Source organism: Artemia sp. Qi Xiang Cuo, chromosome 21, assembly GCF_049724085.1.
Source record: "Artemia sp. Qi Xiang Cuo chromosome 21, ASM4972408v1, whole genome shotgun sequence".
Lineage (NCBI taxonomy): Eukaryota > Metazoa > Arthropoda > Branchiopoda > Anostraca > Artemiidae > Artemia > Artemia sp. Qi Xiang Cuo.
In genome coordinates, this window is record NC_142814.1 from 19,673,036 (window position 1) to 19,686,477 (window position 13,442).

General features: G+C 34.5%; 1 protein-coding gene across 1 annotated transcript in view; it reads right to left on the reverse strand.

Moving 5' to 3' along the window:
• The window catches only part of Gnf1 (germ line transcription factor 1), an 86,398-nt gene that overhangs the window by 25,214 nt on the left and 47,742 nt on the right, over positions 1 to 13,442 (reverse strand). Inside the window, exons 10-11 of the mRNA XM_089107158.1 lie at positions 6,071 to 6,265; positions 3,948 to 4,099 (exon numbers count right to left, since the gene is read on the reverse strand). Coding sequence (XP_088963284.1) covers positions 3,948 to 4,099; positions 6,071 to 6,265 — 347 coding nt within the window. The remainder of the gene's footprint in view (positions 1 to 3,947; positions 4,100 to 6,070; positions 6,266 to 13,442) is intronic.

The following is a 13,442-nucleotide window of genomic DNA, read 5'->3' on the forward strand; positions in this document are numbered from 1 at the left end:
ATTTGAGGCTAACTGGCCCCCTTCTCTCGCCCACCTTTTCCCCAAACACATCCAACCAAAATTTTTGAGATAGCCATTTTTTTCAGCGTTGTTAATTTCCCGATAGAAATTATGTTTTTGAAGAGACCCCTCCCCGACAACCCTCAGGGCATGAGTTGTAAGTTATACCCTGGGTGCATGTAAGGTTTATATTGAAAACATCGTCGTAGATACTTCAAAAAGGGCTCATTCGATTGGAAATTGAAGTGGCTAGTGCCATTTTTTTTTGGTCGAAAGTGATTGGAAGGCAACTAAAACCCCTTCCAGGCCTACCATTTCCCCAAACATATCCAATCAAAATTTTTAGATAGTTCCATTTTGTTCCATGCAGTTTAAAGTTCAGGAAATTATATCTTTGAGCAGGACACTCCCCCCCCCCCATAGTCTTCAGGGCAAGGGTTATAAGTTATGCCCTGGGGGCATATAAGGTTTTTATTGAAAACTTTGTCGTAGAAACTTGAAAAAGAGCTCATTCGATTTGAAATTCAAAGGGCTAGTGCCCTTTTTAATAGTCGAAAGTGATTCGAGAGCAACTAAACCCCCTCTCACGTCTACCTTTTACCCAAACACATCCAATCAAAATTTTTAGATAGCCGTTTTTTTCCACGTAGTTGAAAGTTTTGGAAATTAGGTCTTTAAGGATGACAACCCATCCCCCCCACACCCCTCAGGGCAATGGTTGTAAGTTATGCCCTGGGAGCATGTAAGGTTTATACAGAAGGCGATGTTGTAAAAACATCAAAAAGGGTTCATTCAATTGAAAATTGAAAGGGCTAGTGCCCTTTTAATAGTCTAAAGTGATTGAAGGGAAACTAAACCCCCTCTCACGCCCACCATTTCCCCAAACACATCCAATCAAAATTTTGGGATATCCATTGTGTTACAATTTGGGATATCCAACGTAGTCGTAAGTTCTGGAAATTAGGTCTTTTAGGATGATAACTCCGTTAGAGACCTCAGTGCAAGGGTTGTAAGTTATGCCCTGGGGGCATATAAGGTTTATATAGAAAGTTGTTGTAGAAATTTCAAAAGAGGCTCATTTGATTGGAAATTGAAATTGCCCTTTTTAATAGTCGAAAGTGGGTGGAGTAATTACCCCCCCCCCCTTCACGCCCACCATTTCCCCAAACACATTCAATCAAAGTTGTTTAGAGATAGCCATTTTGCTCAACGTAGTTGAAAGTTCTGGCAATTATATATGTATTTAAGGATGACAAACCCCCCAGAGTCCCCAGGGAAAAGGTTATAAGTTATACCCAGGGGGCATATAAGGTTTTTAATGATAGAGTTGTCGTACAAACTTCAAAAGGGGCTCATTCAATAGGAATTTGAGATGGCTAGTGCCCTTTTTAATAGTTGAAAGTGATTGGAGGGTAACTAACCCCTCTCTCACGCCCACAATTACTCTACACGTCTCTAATCAAAATTTTTAGATAGCCATTTTTTACAATCTAGTATAAATTACTGGAAATTAGGTCTGTGAGGAAGACACCCCCCCCATCCCACAGGGCGAGGGCTGTAAGTTATCCACTGGGTGCATATAAGGTTTTTATTGAAAGTGTTGTCGTAGAAACTTCAAAAGGGCTCATATGATTGGAAATTGAAAGGGCTAGTGTCTTTTTTAATAGTTGTAAGTGTTTGGAGAAAGACTAACGCCCCTCTCACGCCCACCATTTTCCCAGACACATCCAATCCAAATTTTGAGATAGCCATTTTGTTTAACGTAGTTGAAAGTTCTGGAAATTAGGTCTTAGAGGATGACAACCACCCTCACGGCCCTTAGGGTAAGGGTTGTAATTTATGCCCTGGGGGCACATAAGGTGTTTAAAGGAATTGTTGCCGTAGAAACTCAAAAAGTGCTCATTCAATTGGAAATTGAAAGGCCTAGCGCCCTTTTTAATAGTCGAAAGTGATTGGAAGGCTTGACATTTTTATAGTAAAGATCGATGTGGGTATAATGCATTATTTTTTTTTGTTGTTGTTGTTGTTTAGACCAGGACACTTTGTATCGAAGGAGTTGTCGCAGGAACTTCGAAAAGGGCTCATTCGATTGAAAATAGAAAGGTCTGATGACCTTTTTAATAGTCGAAAGTGATTGGAGAGAAACTAATCCCCCTCCCACGCCCACTCTCCCATTTGACTTTATGTTTAAAAACTAAATGTTGCCATAAGATTAACTCAAAATGCACTGTTTTAATTCTAATTCCCAATAAGGCATCTCAGCAGTATCCCAAGAACTACTGAGGATATTATGTTCAAACTTTCGGGGCAGCTACTGCTCTTAAAATTTAACCAAATCAAAATAGCGTAAGTGTATTCAAGCTATCAAAGAAAGTAAACAGATTTTATTGCAAATGGTATCAAGTTTTCCATTTCAGGTCAACTAGAGGAGGTATGAAACTAAATTAAACACTACTATTTGTTTCCAGATTTTTAAGAGGGTGTATGTTGTTAAAAATTGCTGAAATTTTTCTCCAGCATACAAATAGCAGGCCAAACTATAAATTCTTTAAAAAACGAAAGGATTTAAAGTATTATTATCTTTTTCCCTGAAAAGACTATATCAATATAAAACGAACAGAAATTAATTAAAAAAAAACTTTTTCCTCAAAATAAGTTTTTCAAAGAAAAGTAGAGAAGTCCATTAAAGAAAAAATGAGCAAAAATAAAATCAAGCAATCTACCAAGCGTGAAACTACCACAGATCAGCATTGATAAATAAATGAAACCCAAAACGAACAGAAACTACAATAAATAACCGAGTCAAACTCAAAACAAACAGAAATTAATATAAGTTGGGCTCAAAACCCTTATGCCTTCCCAAGGCCAGAACCATAATTTGTACTTTACTGAAAAAAAATGTTCTTACTTTTATAACTTTAATAAATCAAATAATATTAAAATTTTTATTACTAAATATCAGTTTATGTATATTAAACTGACAATGCACATTCATTTGTATTTTTTTCAGTAAAGTGCAAATTATGTTCTGGCCTTGGGAAGGCAGAGGTGTTTTGAGCCCAACTTATGTTAATTTCTCTTCGTTTTTAGTTTGACTCGATTATTTATTGTAATTTCTGTTCGTTTTGGGTTTAATTTTTTATCAATGCTGATTTGTAGTAATTTCACGCTTGGTAGATTATTTGATTTTATTTTTGCTCATTTTTGGTTTAATGGAGTTCTTTATTTTTCTTTAAACAACTTATTTTGTGGAAAAAGTTTTTTCTAAATTAATACTAATAAAGAATAGAATTGATTACCAATACCTGTTACATATTAAGAAACAATAACTCATTTAAGCTGATAATACTAATGGCCATCCCAGGGTCATTATTCTCAAATGGCTAATTTATATAATTTAAAGTTGTTACACATATTTATTAACCATTATTTTAGTAATGATTGTTTGTTTGTTTCGTTATGATTATTGTATTGCTTATTAACAACGATGTTTATTTTTTCGTAGCGACATTTCATATTTCATAGTTAATTTCTATTACATCGCATGATCATGTCTAATCTTCATTTGTGAGTTATAAATAAATAAATAAAAAAATATTCAGTATTTAATGGCCTGCTAGCTTCAAAGATGTTAGATATTTTTCGGCAAATAAGCACCATTCCAAATTTCAAGTCTGATTGAAAGTTAACGATGAGGAAAAAATCAAATTTTTCGATAGTACGATAGTTTTTAAATTTTAATTTAGTAAATCTTCCCACACATGTAAAAGCCCATGAACTGCAGAAGCAAATTCATACTCTGTGAGAACTATACTATATTTGGCAATGCCGCACAAGATCTCAAGAAGAAATATAGATAACCTTTTAAAGGATCTTTCCCAAAAAGAAACCTGAAAAATTACAGGCGTCAAAGATAGCAGTATCTTAGAGGTCTCAAAAATTCTTACTTTGCAGCATGTGGAACAACTTGAAGATAAGCATCTTGAACAAATAGCGGACCAAGGCTATAATCTTGAAAGAACATGTTTGACTTATCGTGAATAGACATTTTCTTGTGTTCTTCAGCTGAGAATACCTTATGAATTACGTCCCATGGACCCTAAAAAAAACCCAACAAGTTTAAACTCAATATAAAAGAACCACCAAAGCTCAGTGTAAAGGAGCCTTTAAGGTTCCTTTGCACTAAGGTTTGGCGTTCCGTTCTCCCTTCCACACTGGATTCCATAAGGCTCAGTAATCCTCCGTAAGACCTTACGTTAACGTGCCCGTAAGTCAAAACGCAATACTGAAGCTTTGACGGAAGAAGTTCATGATATACTATCTTCTTACGTTTGCGTTTAAAAGGCAAAACGGAAATTCGATGAAAAAAATATTTGAGTTTGTAAAACCTTGAGAAGAAAATAATCATATTATAGATTCAACAAAGAGACATAGCAGCTGCCTGAATCAGGCTAGTGGAATCGCGAACTGTTCAACTCTTTAAGTTCCCACAAACAACATAAAAGACCAGTCTCTATTTATTCTTGTGAAGTAGCTTACCTCGAAATAATGTTTTTGTATATTATTGTTTAATTTATTTAATAATATTATATTTTATTTTTTATTATAATATTGGTTGTTAATAATAATTAATATGTAACTGTTTTTAATCGATTTGTATTTTTATAGTTTTTATTTTATTAATTTACATTGACTTAATTATATTCATTAGAATTTAATAATAATATTATAATATTCAGTAATATTAGCCTATAATAAGAAATATTATATTATTTATATATAGTTTTCTATATGTTTTCTTTGTTTTTGATATTTACTGTTTAATAAAGCAAACTTGAAAAAACAAATTGATCTTACAAGGTTTCACCTTATTTTAAACTTTCTGGCTGTATGTTGGCTGAACAGATTCTGACCATATCCCATTGATTCTAACAGCAATATGTCATCACTGATCATTTAAAACAACAGGAATTAAGTTTACAAATTTACTAAGCCACAATAGGTGAAGCTTTTTACAGCTTGGGAGTTTGTCAAAACTGTTTAATATAAAAATGAAGCGCTGTACATTAGAAAGAAGTAAAACTAATAAAGACAGAAGCCAAAGCTTTAAAGATGGCACGATTATTCCAATTGACTAAAATATTTTTTTTGACACATTTTGTTGCGTAAGTTTCCACTTAATCAACTGAAAGAATCGATTAATTTTCAATGCCTTTGGTACTTTAAGCATTTCTCGCAATTTATATTAATTTATTAATATAAGTAAGTAAAATAATAATAAGTTAATAAATTAATATAAATAAAAAAAAATTATAGTAATTTCGGGTTCTTTTAAGTTTGATTTATTATTGGTCTTGGTTTCTGTTAGTCTTAAGTTGAATATGGCTCTTCACTTTTCTTTGAAAAGCTTCCTTTTCGCAAGATTTTTTTTTTTTAAGAAATTCATGTTAATGTATAAATCGCCGTTCAATAGAACAGAGTAATTACAGTTATCAGTAATGTTATTGCAAATATTTATTAGTTATTGCTATTTATAAGTATAGTTTAGATAATTTCGGAGACCACACTGCCTTTCCATGACGATAAATAAAAGTTCAAATAGGGATAAAATCCTTTTAATAGACAGTGATGATGATAACAGCGATAGAAATTCACAAAAATACCAGATATTTCGGTTGCATATGCAGTGACCGTCATCATCACTGTTATCATCATCACTGTCTATTAAAAGGATTTTATCCCTATTTGAACTTTTATTTATCGTTATAAGTATAGTTATATAGCATAGTATATAGTTACAACTATTTATTCAGTTATTACAACTGTTATTCCATATAGCAATGGAATCGCATGAGCTCCATAAAATATACCTGCCATTAGTTGGCCACTGGTGCATACAAGATTCTAGACAAATAAGAATCTCAGCGCAGTAGACAAAATTTATTAAATAAAGTTGAGAAACTGAGTGAACTGAGTCTTTCAATACATGTTACGAAATCCAGATAAAAGAAATGTTACCTAGGCACTATTTTTCATTACTGAAAAGCAAAAATGATAACGATTACAGTACCATTCTAACGTCCTTTTTCGAAGCAGAGGCATCTTTTTTTGCACCTTCTGATGAGACATTTTTCTCCTTTGCTGCAACAACTGAAAGATTGTTGATAATTTGTCTAATATCAAAATCTGTGCCTCTGATCATGTCATCAATGGCTTCAGGTTTGATCTTTATACCTTCTTTAAAACAAATCGACATTATTAATCCCTAAAAAGAAAGGAAAACAAGTTACCTTAAATCAAACTAGATAGAATATCCCTCCCTCTCGAAAAAACTGAAAACCGGTGACCTAAAAATTCACCTTTATCAATATTAACTCCTCCCCCTTTTAATTCGCCCCCCCCCCTAAGAATCGGAACCTGTGAGAGGATATATAATGGAGAGTAAAATTTTTCTATTCAACTCTTTTTAGGCTTTCTGGTAAACATAATTTTTAAGTAAATAGCCATGTCTGTACACGAATTCTTACTCAAAGGGAAAACTTTGTCTCGAGACCTGGAAAAAGAATTGCAAAATATCCCTGTTTCATATATAAATGATTAATTAGACCATACTGCCTCCCCAATTATACATTTAACAAATGAAAATATAAAAAAATGGGCATGGCATGTTAAACAAGACAGAGGAAAAAAAACAACAACATAACAAAACTTTTAATAATAGAAAGGTCCAAATATTTCAATTTCACGTCCAGAAGCCTTTATTAAAGGAAAAACAATTATATAAAAGGCGAGACTAAATTAAATACAGTATGTAAATGAAAGGAAAAAAAACAGACGAAAAAAAAAAAAACTCACATATTAATAATATCCAATGTGACAACTATTTTTCACTGCATATAGCACGAAAATAGGTCACTTTAAGAGAGAGAGAGAGAGAGATAGATAATTTCATTTGACAAAAAAAGAAGAAAAATAGAATAGAATAGGATAGATTTATTTAATAAAAAGAGCTTTCATAGTTTTGGCCAAGGCCGCAACTAAATATCGCTATTTTTTTTCAACATTGGTCACTAAAGTAAAAAATTACGAACGATTAAATGCGCTAACAAAAAAAAGGGACGAAAGAGTTCACGAAATGATTTGTACGGTACGGTGGGGGTTCAAGCTGGATTTTGCGCGGGCATTCGCACGTTTTGTACAAGGAGGTGGTAAAGAACGGTGCTTCTCACAGGCAAGTAACGAATGTCCAAACTTGAGCATTAGTTCGTATTGGCGCTCAAGGAGAGGCGGAATTTTTAGCGACTCGAGAGCGGACTCATAAGACACGTGATAACGAACAGACTTGAAAAAGAACAGAACATATTTGCTGCACCTGCTAATAAAACCCCTAAGGGCTTGTTGATAGCAGGCGGGAGTCTTCTATTCTAGGAGTTTCAGAAACTCATATCCCAGAGGTAGGAAGCATGAAATTAGGTGATATAGAATTTGTTTACTCAGGCAGGAAGGATGGGGTACACAGACAGGGAGCAGGGCTCATGATGAATAAGGAAGCTGCTAAGTCTTGTTTAGGCTGGGAAGGTACTACTAAAAGAAAACTAATTGCTCATTTATGACCAAAAAGTTCAGGGTATCAGTTATAGTAGTATATGCCCCTGTAGAACCGACTGACGGAGATACTAGTGACTCAGATGAATTTTACTTACAGTTACAGGGGCAAATGGACAGGGTCCCAGGTCGGTAGAAATAGGGATAGATGGTATCCTAGCCTAGGTAAATTTGGTATAGGAAAAGAAAACAGTAATGGCTACAGACTTTTGCAATTTTGTAGGTATAACAATATTGTTATAACCAATATGGTGTTTGGTCATAAAATGGCTCGTAAGTTGACATGGTATTCACGTGGTGGTAAGACAGCAAACCTTATTGATTATGCTATAATAAACTGAAGACTGGCAGGATCGATATAAGATACTAAGGCATATAGGAGTGCCGTTATTGATGCTAAAAGTAAGGATCACCATCTAGTAGTGTCAAGGGTTAATTTAAAGCTGAAATATCGGAAGGGTAACTATCTCCCGGGAAGTTATGGTGCTGGTAGACTCCAGGATGAGAATTTAAGAGAAACTTTCCAGGAACAGTTGAATACTAAACTTAAGAGTTTAAAATTTGATAATGTGGAAGATGGTTGGAATAATTTTAGAAAAATAATTTGTGAAGTTGCTGAAGGTCTATTAGGGAAAAAGCTAGAACTGCAGCTAAGAATATTAGTGAAAAGGCTTTATATTTAATAGAAAGGAGAAAGGACTTGTACAAGAATTATCTGAGTGATAGATCCTACGAAAACAAAAGGAATGTAAAGGAAGCGAAGAAAGCATTAAAATATGAACTAAGGAGGTGTGAAGTGGAGGCCAGGGATAAAATTGTCGAGGATCTGGAAGATGCAGCTAGACGGCATAATAGTAAAATATTGTACTGGCATGTTAACAAATTGAGAGGAAGCAGTCAATCTGGACTTGACCCAGTTAAAGATAGGAATGGGGCCACAATTAGCGATAAGGAAAGAACTAAAGACAGATGGGCCGAACATTTTGAAAATTTCTTTAACCGAGATAGAATTGCAGGAAAAGATACAGAGAAAAATGAAAAAGTTTGTGATACCTTGGATGTGACGGAAGATTTGTTTTGTGAGGAGGAATTAGCAACAGTACTAAAAGGATTAAGAAATAATAAGGCTCCAGGTGCTGATAGGGTTGTAAATGAGTTTTTTTAATATGGTGGCTCTGAGGTTACAAATAAGTTACTGAAGATTATGAATATGATTTTTGAAAAAGGGGAAGTACCTAACGATTTTAGGAAAACCTTAATTAAGCCACTTTATAAGAAAGATGATAAAAGTAAGTATGGTAATTATCGAGGCATTAGTCTGGTCTCTGTAGGTAGCAAATTACTTAGTAATATGATACTCTTTAGACTGAGAGATGCTGTAGACGAAGTTTTAAGAGAAGAACAGTGCGGTTTTAAAAAAGGTAGAGGATGTGTCAACCAAATTTTCACTCTTAGGCTAATAATTGAGAAATGCCTGAGTTTTCAAAAACCATTGGTCTTCAGTTTTATAGATTATGAGCAAGCGTTCGATTCTATGTAAGAGAATAACACTGCTGCGGTTAAGGTAGGAAATGAGGTTAGCAGCTGGTTTTGTATTAAATCAGGAGTTAAGCAGGGTTGTGTTCTATCCCCCTTTATAAAGATTATATTGATGGTCTTTGTTTTAAGGAGAACAGGAAAGGCAATGGGAGACCACGGAACCAAATGGGGAGGAAAAAGTCTTCTGGACTTATATTATGCTGATGATTTAAGCATCCTAGATGAAAGTGTGAACAAAATGAGTGAAGTTTTAGGGGTTTTGCGAGTTCAGGGTGCTAGAATTAGCTTGGAAATTAATGTTAAGAAGACTAAGTCACTAAGGCTAGGAATAAGTGAAGATGAAAAGGTGATGTTGGGTAATGAAAAGATTGATCAGGTGGGCAGCTTCACTTACCTTGGTAGTATTATTAGTAAAGATGGTGGGAGCAGTGAAGATGTTAAAAGTAGAATAGCCAAGGCTAAGGGTGTTTTTTCACAGTTAAAAAAAGTTTGGAAGGATAGGAAAATAAGCCTGCAAACCAAGATTAAAATAATAGAAGCTACAGTGATGAAAGTGGTCAAATGTGGCTCTGGAGCATGGACGCTCCGAAAAGCGGGATGAAGATTTGCTAGATGTTTTCCAGAGAAATTGCTTAAGGATTGTTCTGGGTACCCGGCTGACTGACCGTATTTCAAACAATAGGCTATACGAAAAATGTACTTCATTACCGCTCTCTAGGGCTATAATGAAAGAATGGTTGAGGTGGCTAGGGCACGTTATGCGGATGAAGGATGACAGATTGCCGAAGATTGTTCTTTTCGGCCAACCGTCTAGGGATAAACGGAAAGCAGGTCGTCCCCGTCTGGGGTGGAGGACGTCATAAAGAAAGATTTAAAGGAAATGGGATCTTCGTGGGCGGGTGTAAAAAGGGAGGCTTTGAATAGATTGGGGTGGAGGAGGAGCGTGCGTAGCTGTGTCGGCCACAGGCGGTTTGGTGCTGCGGTGAGTTGTTAGTAGTAGTAGTCTTCTATTCTAAATAATCTAAAAAATACTATTTTATATTATTCTACATGGTAATAATACTAAATCCAAACACATACAACAACTATCCTACTTACATAAAGCTTTGAAAATAGGACATCTAGTATGAAAATGCTCAAACCCAAAGCAACAACATTTTCAGAAGGTTTTAGATACTATTCTAAATAGTATCTAATAAATAAATTCAGAAAGAAACTTCTTTTTCAAACATTTTAACTTAGTTATTAGGGAATTTGAATAGAAAAAAATTGTCAGCATTAAATCACAATTACGTCTATTATATACATCTAGCAGAAATATAAATTAGCACTTACATAAAAAATTATTACTACTTATATAAAAATTATTAGTACTTACATAAAAATTTGTAAATATAAAAAAAAATCTAAAAAAATGGGCATGTCGATATGCTTTAGCATTCAATCTTACGGAAATACAAATATCCAATAACGAAATTTCAACCTACTTTTAGCAAACTATTTCAACGTTCAATTGACCCCCACGTTATTTCCGTAAGTTGTGACAGTACAATAGAAGTGACTCAGCCAGAGTAAATCGAGCTCCAACATGATATCAGAAGAAATCTGGGTAAGGGTACAGGAAGGGTAGGAAAGACCAGCTCACCTTCACCACGGCCCAGGTTCGTCATTTCAAAATTACTCGAACACATAGCGTTCAAAACCCAGGAAACTTTGCCAATGGAAGAGCCATCTACTAGCGATACTTTATTAGTGCAGAGAATTTGCCTTCAGTTGTAAGTAAATTTTTTTAATAATTGGTATATTTTTTCCTGCAGAATGCTGTATTTTATGTCTTAGAAAAAAAGCTATTCAAGAGCTATTTTAAAAGATTTGGTAATTGTCTGTTACCTAATATATCTCTCAGTTTATGCTACCACTCTCCTCAAAAGCATTTGGCACCATCTATCAAGAATTACAGATTAGATCAAAACTTCATGTAGATGACCCTTTGCCCACGTTCGCCACAAGTTTCCTGCTCAGGTTCGCCAGCCTAGGGTATGGCGACCCAGGGCTGGTGAACCTGGGCCGGTGAGCTTTCAATTTACTTTCATAGTAGTAGTTTTTTATGTGTTGTACTATTCCGTATTTTACTAGTTCTGTATTTTTCAGAAATATTGTGTCTTTTACTAGTAATATTCTGTATTTTAATAGCCCATCTAAATGAAGAGTTGTTACTGGCAATAATAATAGGATAAAAACAATTGGATCGAGTCAATTTGCATGCCCAGAAGTTGTGACATTCATTCGAAATTTAAGAGTTTGTTAGGTTGATGTAACATTCGACAAAGAATATTGAGACGAAACGTATTACCTTGAGGTTACTACGTAAAAAAGACCTCTTGAAATTTTATTTGATCTTTCAAGTTCAGAACACATCATATTTTGATAAAAACAAACTGGGCAATCCAACTATGAGTGTGTATTTGTATACACACATGAACACTAACGTACACCCAGGTGCGAACATATGTGTATACAAATACACTCTAATGAACACACATGTACAAACATGTACACACATGTAAACACATGTATACATATATATACATATGTACACGCATATAAACACATGTACACACATGTAAACACATGTATACACATGTGGATACTCATATGTACACTTAGATACAATAAGTTATACTCATGTACACATGTGTGTACATGTTTGTACATGTGTGTACATGTGTGTACACATGTACACACAGTTACATACATGTTCCCACAGGTACTCACAGGTGTGTAAACACAAGTATACACATATACACACATGTGTGTACATATGTGTACACACATGTAAACACATGTTCACACACGTAAACACATGTACACACATGTACATACATGTGTGTACACACATGTACACATATGTGTTTAAATATTTGTAAATAAGTGTACATGTGTTTACTTATGTACAAACATGTAAACACATGTATACACATGTACACACATGTACACTCATGTACAAACATGTGTTTACCTGTATATACACCACGGTACACTCATGTACACACATTTACACACATGTATAGACATTTACACACATGAGTGTACATGTGTGTACACACATGTACTCTCATGTACAAACTTGTACACACATTTACAATCATATACACTCATGTACACACAGGTACGCACATGTACACACACGTGCGCAAATGTATGTACACTCATGTACAATAATGTACACACATGTGTGCTCATGTACAGTAAAGTACTATACGGTATACACATGTACACACATATGTGTATATGTGCTTGAAAGATTGTACATGTGAATACATACGGTTACGCTCATGTACACACCTGCGCAATCTTATATAATAATGTGCACACATTCAATACTATGTACAATAATGTACAAAAATGTGTGTACATGTGTGTACATGTGTGAACAAAAATTTATACAAATGTACACAAATGTGTGTACACACATGTACACTCATGTACAAACATGTACACACATGTATACAGATGTAGGCTATACAAATTCGAGGAATAGCTGGCTCCCAGCCCCTATTATACTTCCTGGCTGGAAGTTCATAAAGTGGAGATCGGCACCATTGGCTGCGCTTAGCTTTGCAGTCCATTCGCTTAAACTGGAAATTTTGTTACCGTACCCTTAAACAGCATGTGTTTTGGGAGTGCCTTTTCCTCCATACCACCATAAAAAGGTTTCCAAAGGCTTCTTTCCACGTATTTCTAACGTAGCAGGCAAAATTACGCTTCAAGAACAGGTTGCTTACAATTGAGTAAAGGCCTTTCAGAGAAGCAGACTAAACATAACTATAAACTATTGTTTTAAATCAAATAAACTGGTTTCTTGTTTGTTTTGATAAAAATTTTCAGAGCCTTATAATTGATCACCACCATTTTTGTTAGATAAATGGAGGCTGTTTACCAATTCACGTGTTCCAGTAACTTTTTTTATATATTCTGCATTCTAATCCGATAATAAACCAGGAACAAATGCACTTCTCCTAAAAGAAAAATTGGCAATCCTGAACGTCCGTGCCATCTGTATTTTCAAAAAAATACATTAGAGACCATAGATTTACTATAAAAACATATACCAAACATAATAGAAAAAACTCTACATTACACAAACCGGTAAATAGTCATCAGGCATCTAACGATCGATATATATATGGATTGATATATCGATTGATGATATATCGATATGATTGATGGATTGATATATTAATATTTATAAGAATCAATATATCTAATAAGCAAAATGTGTATAGACACAGACCTAA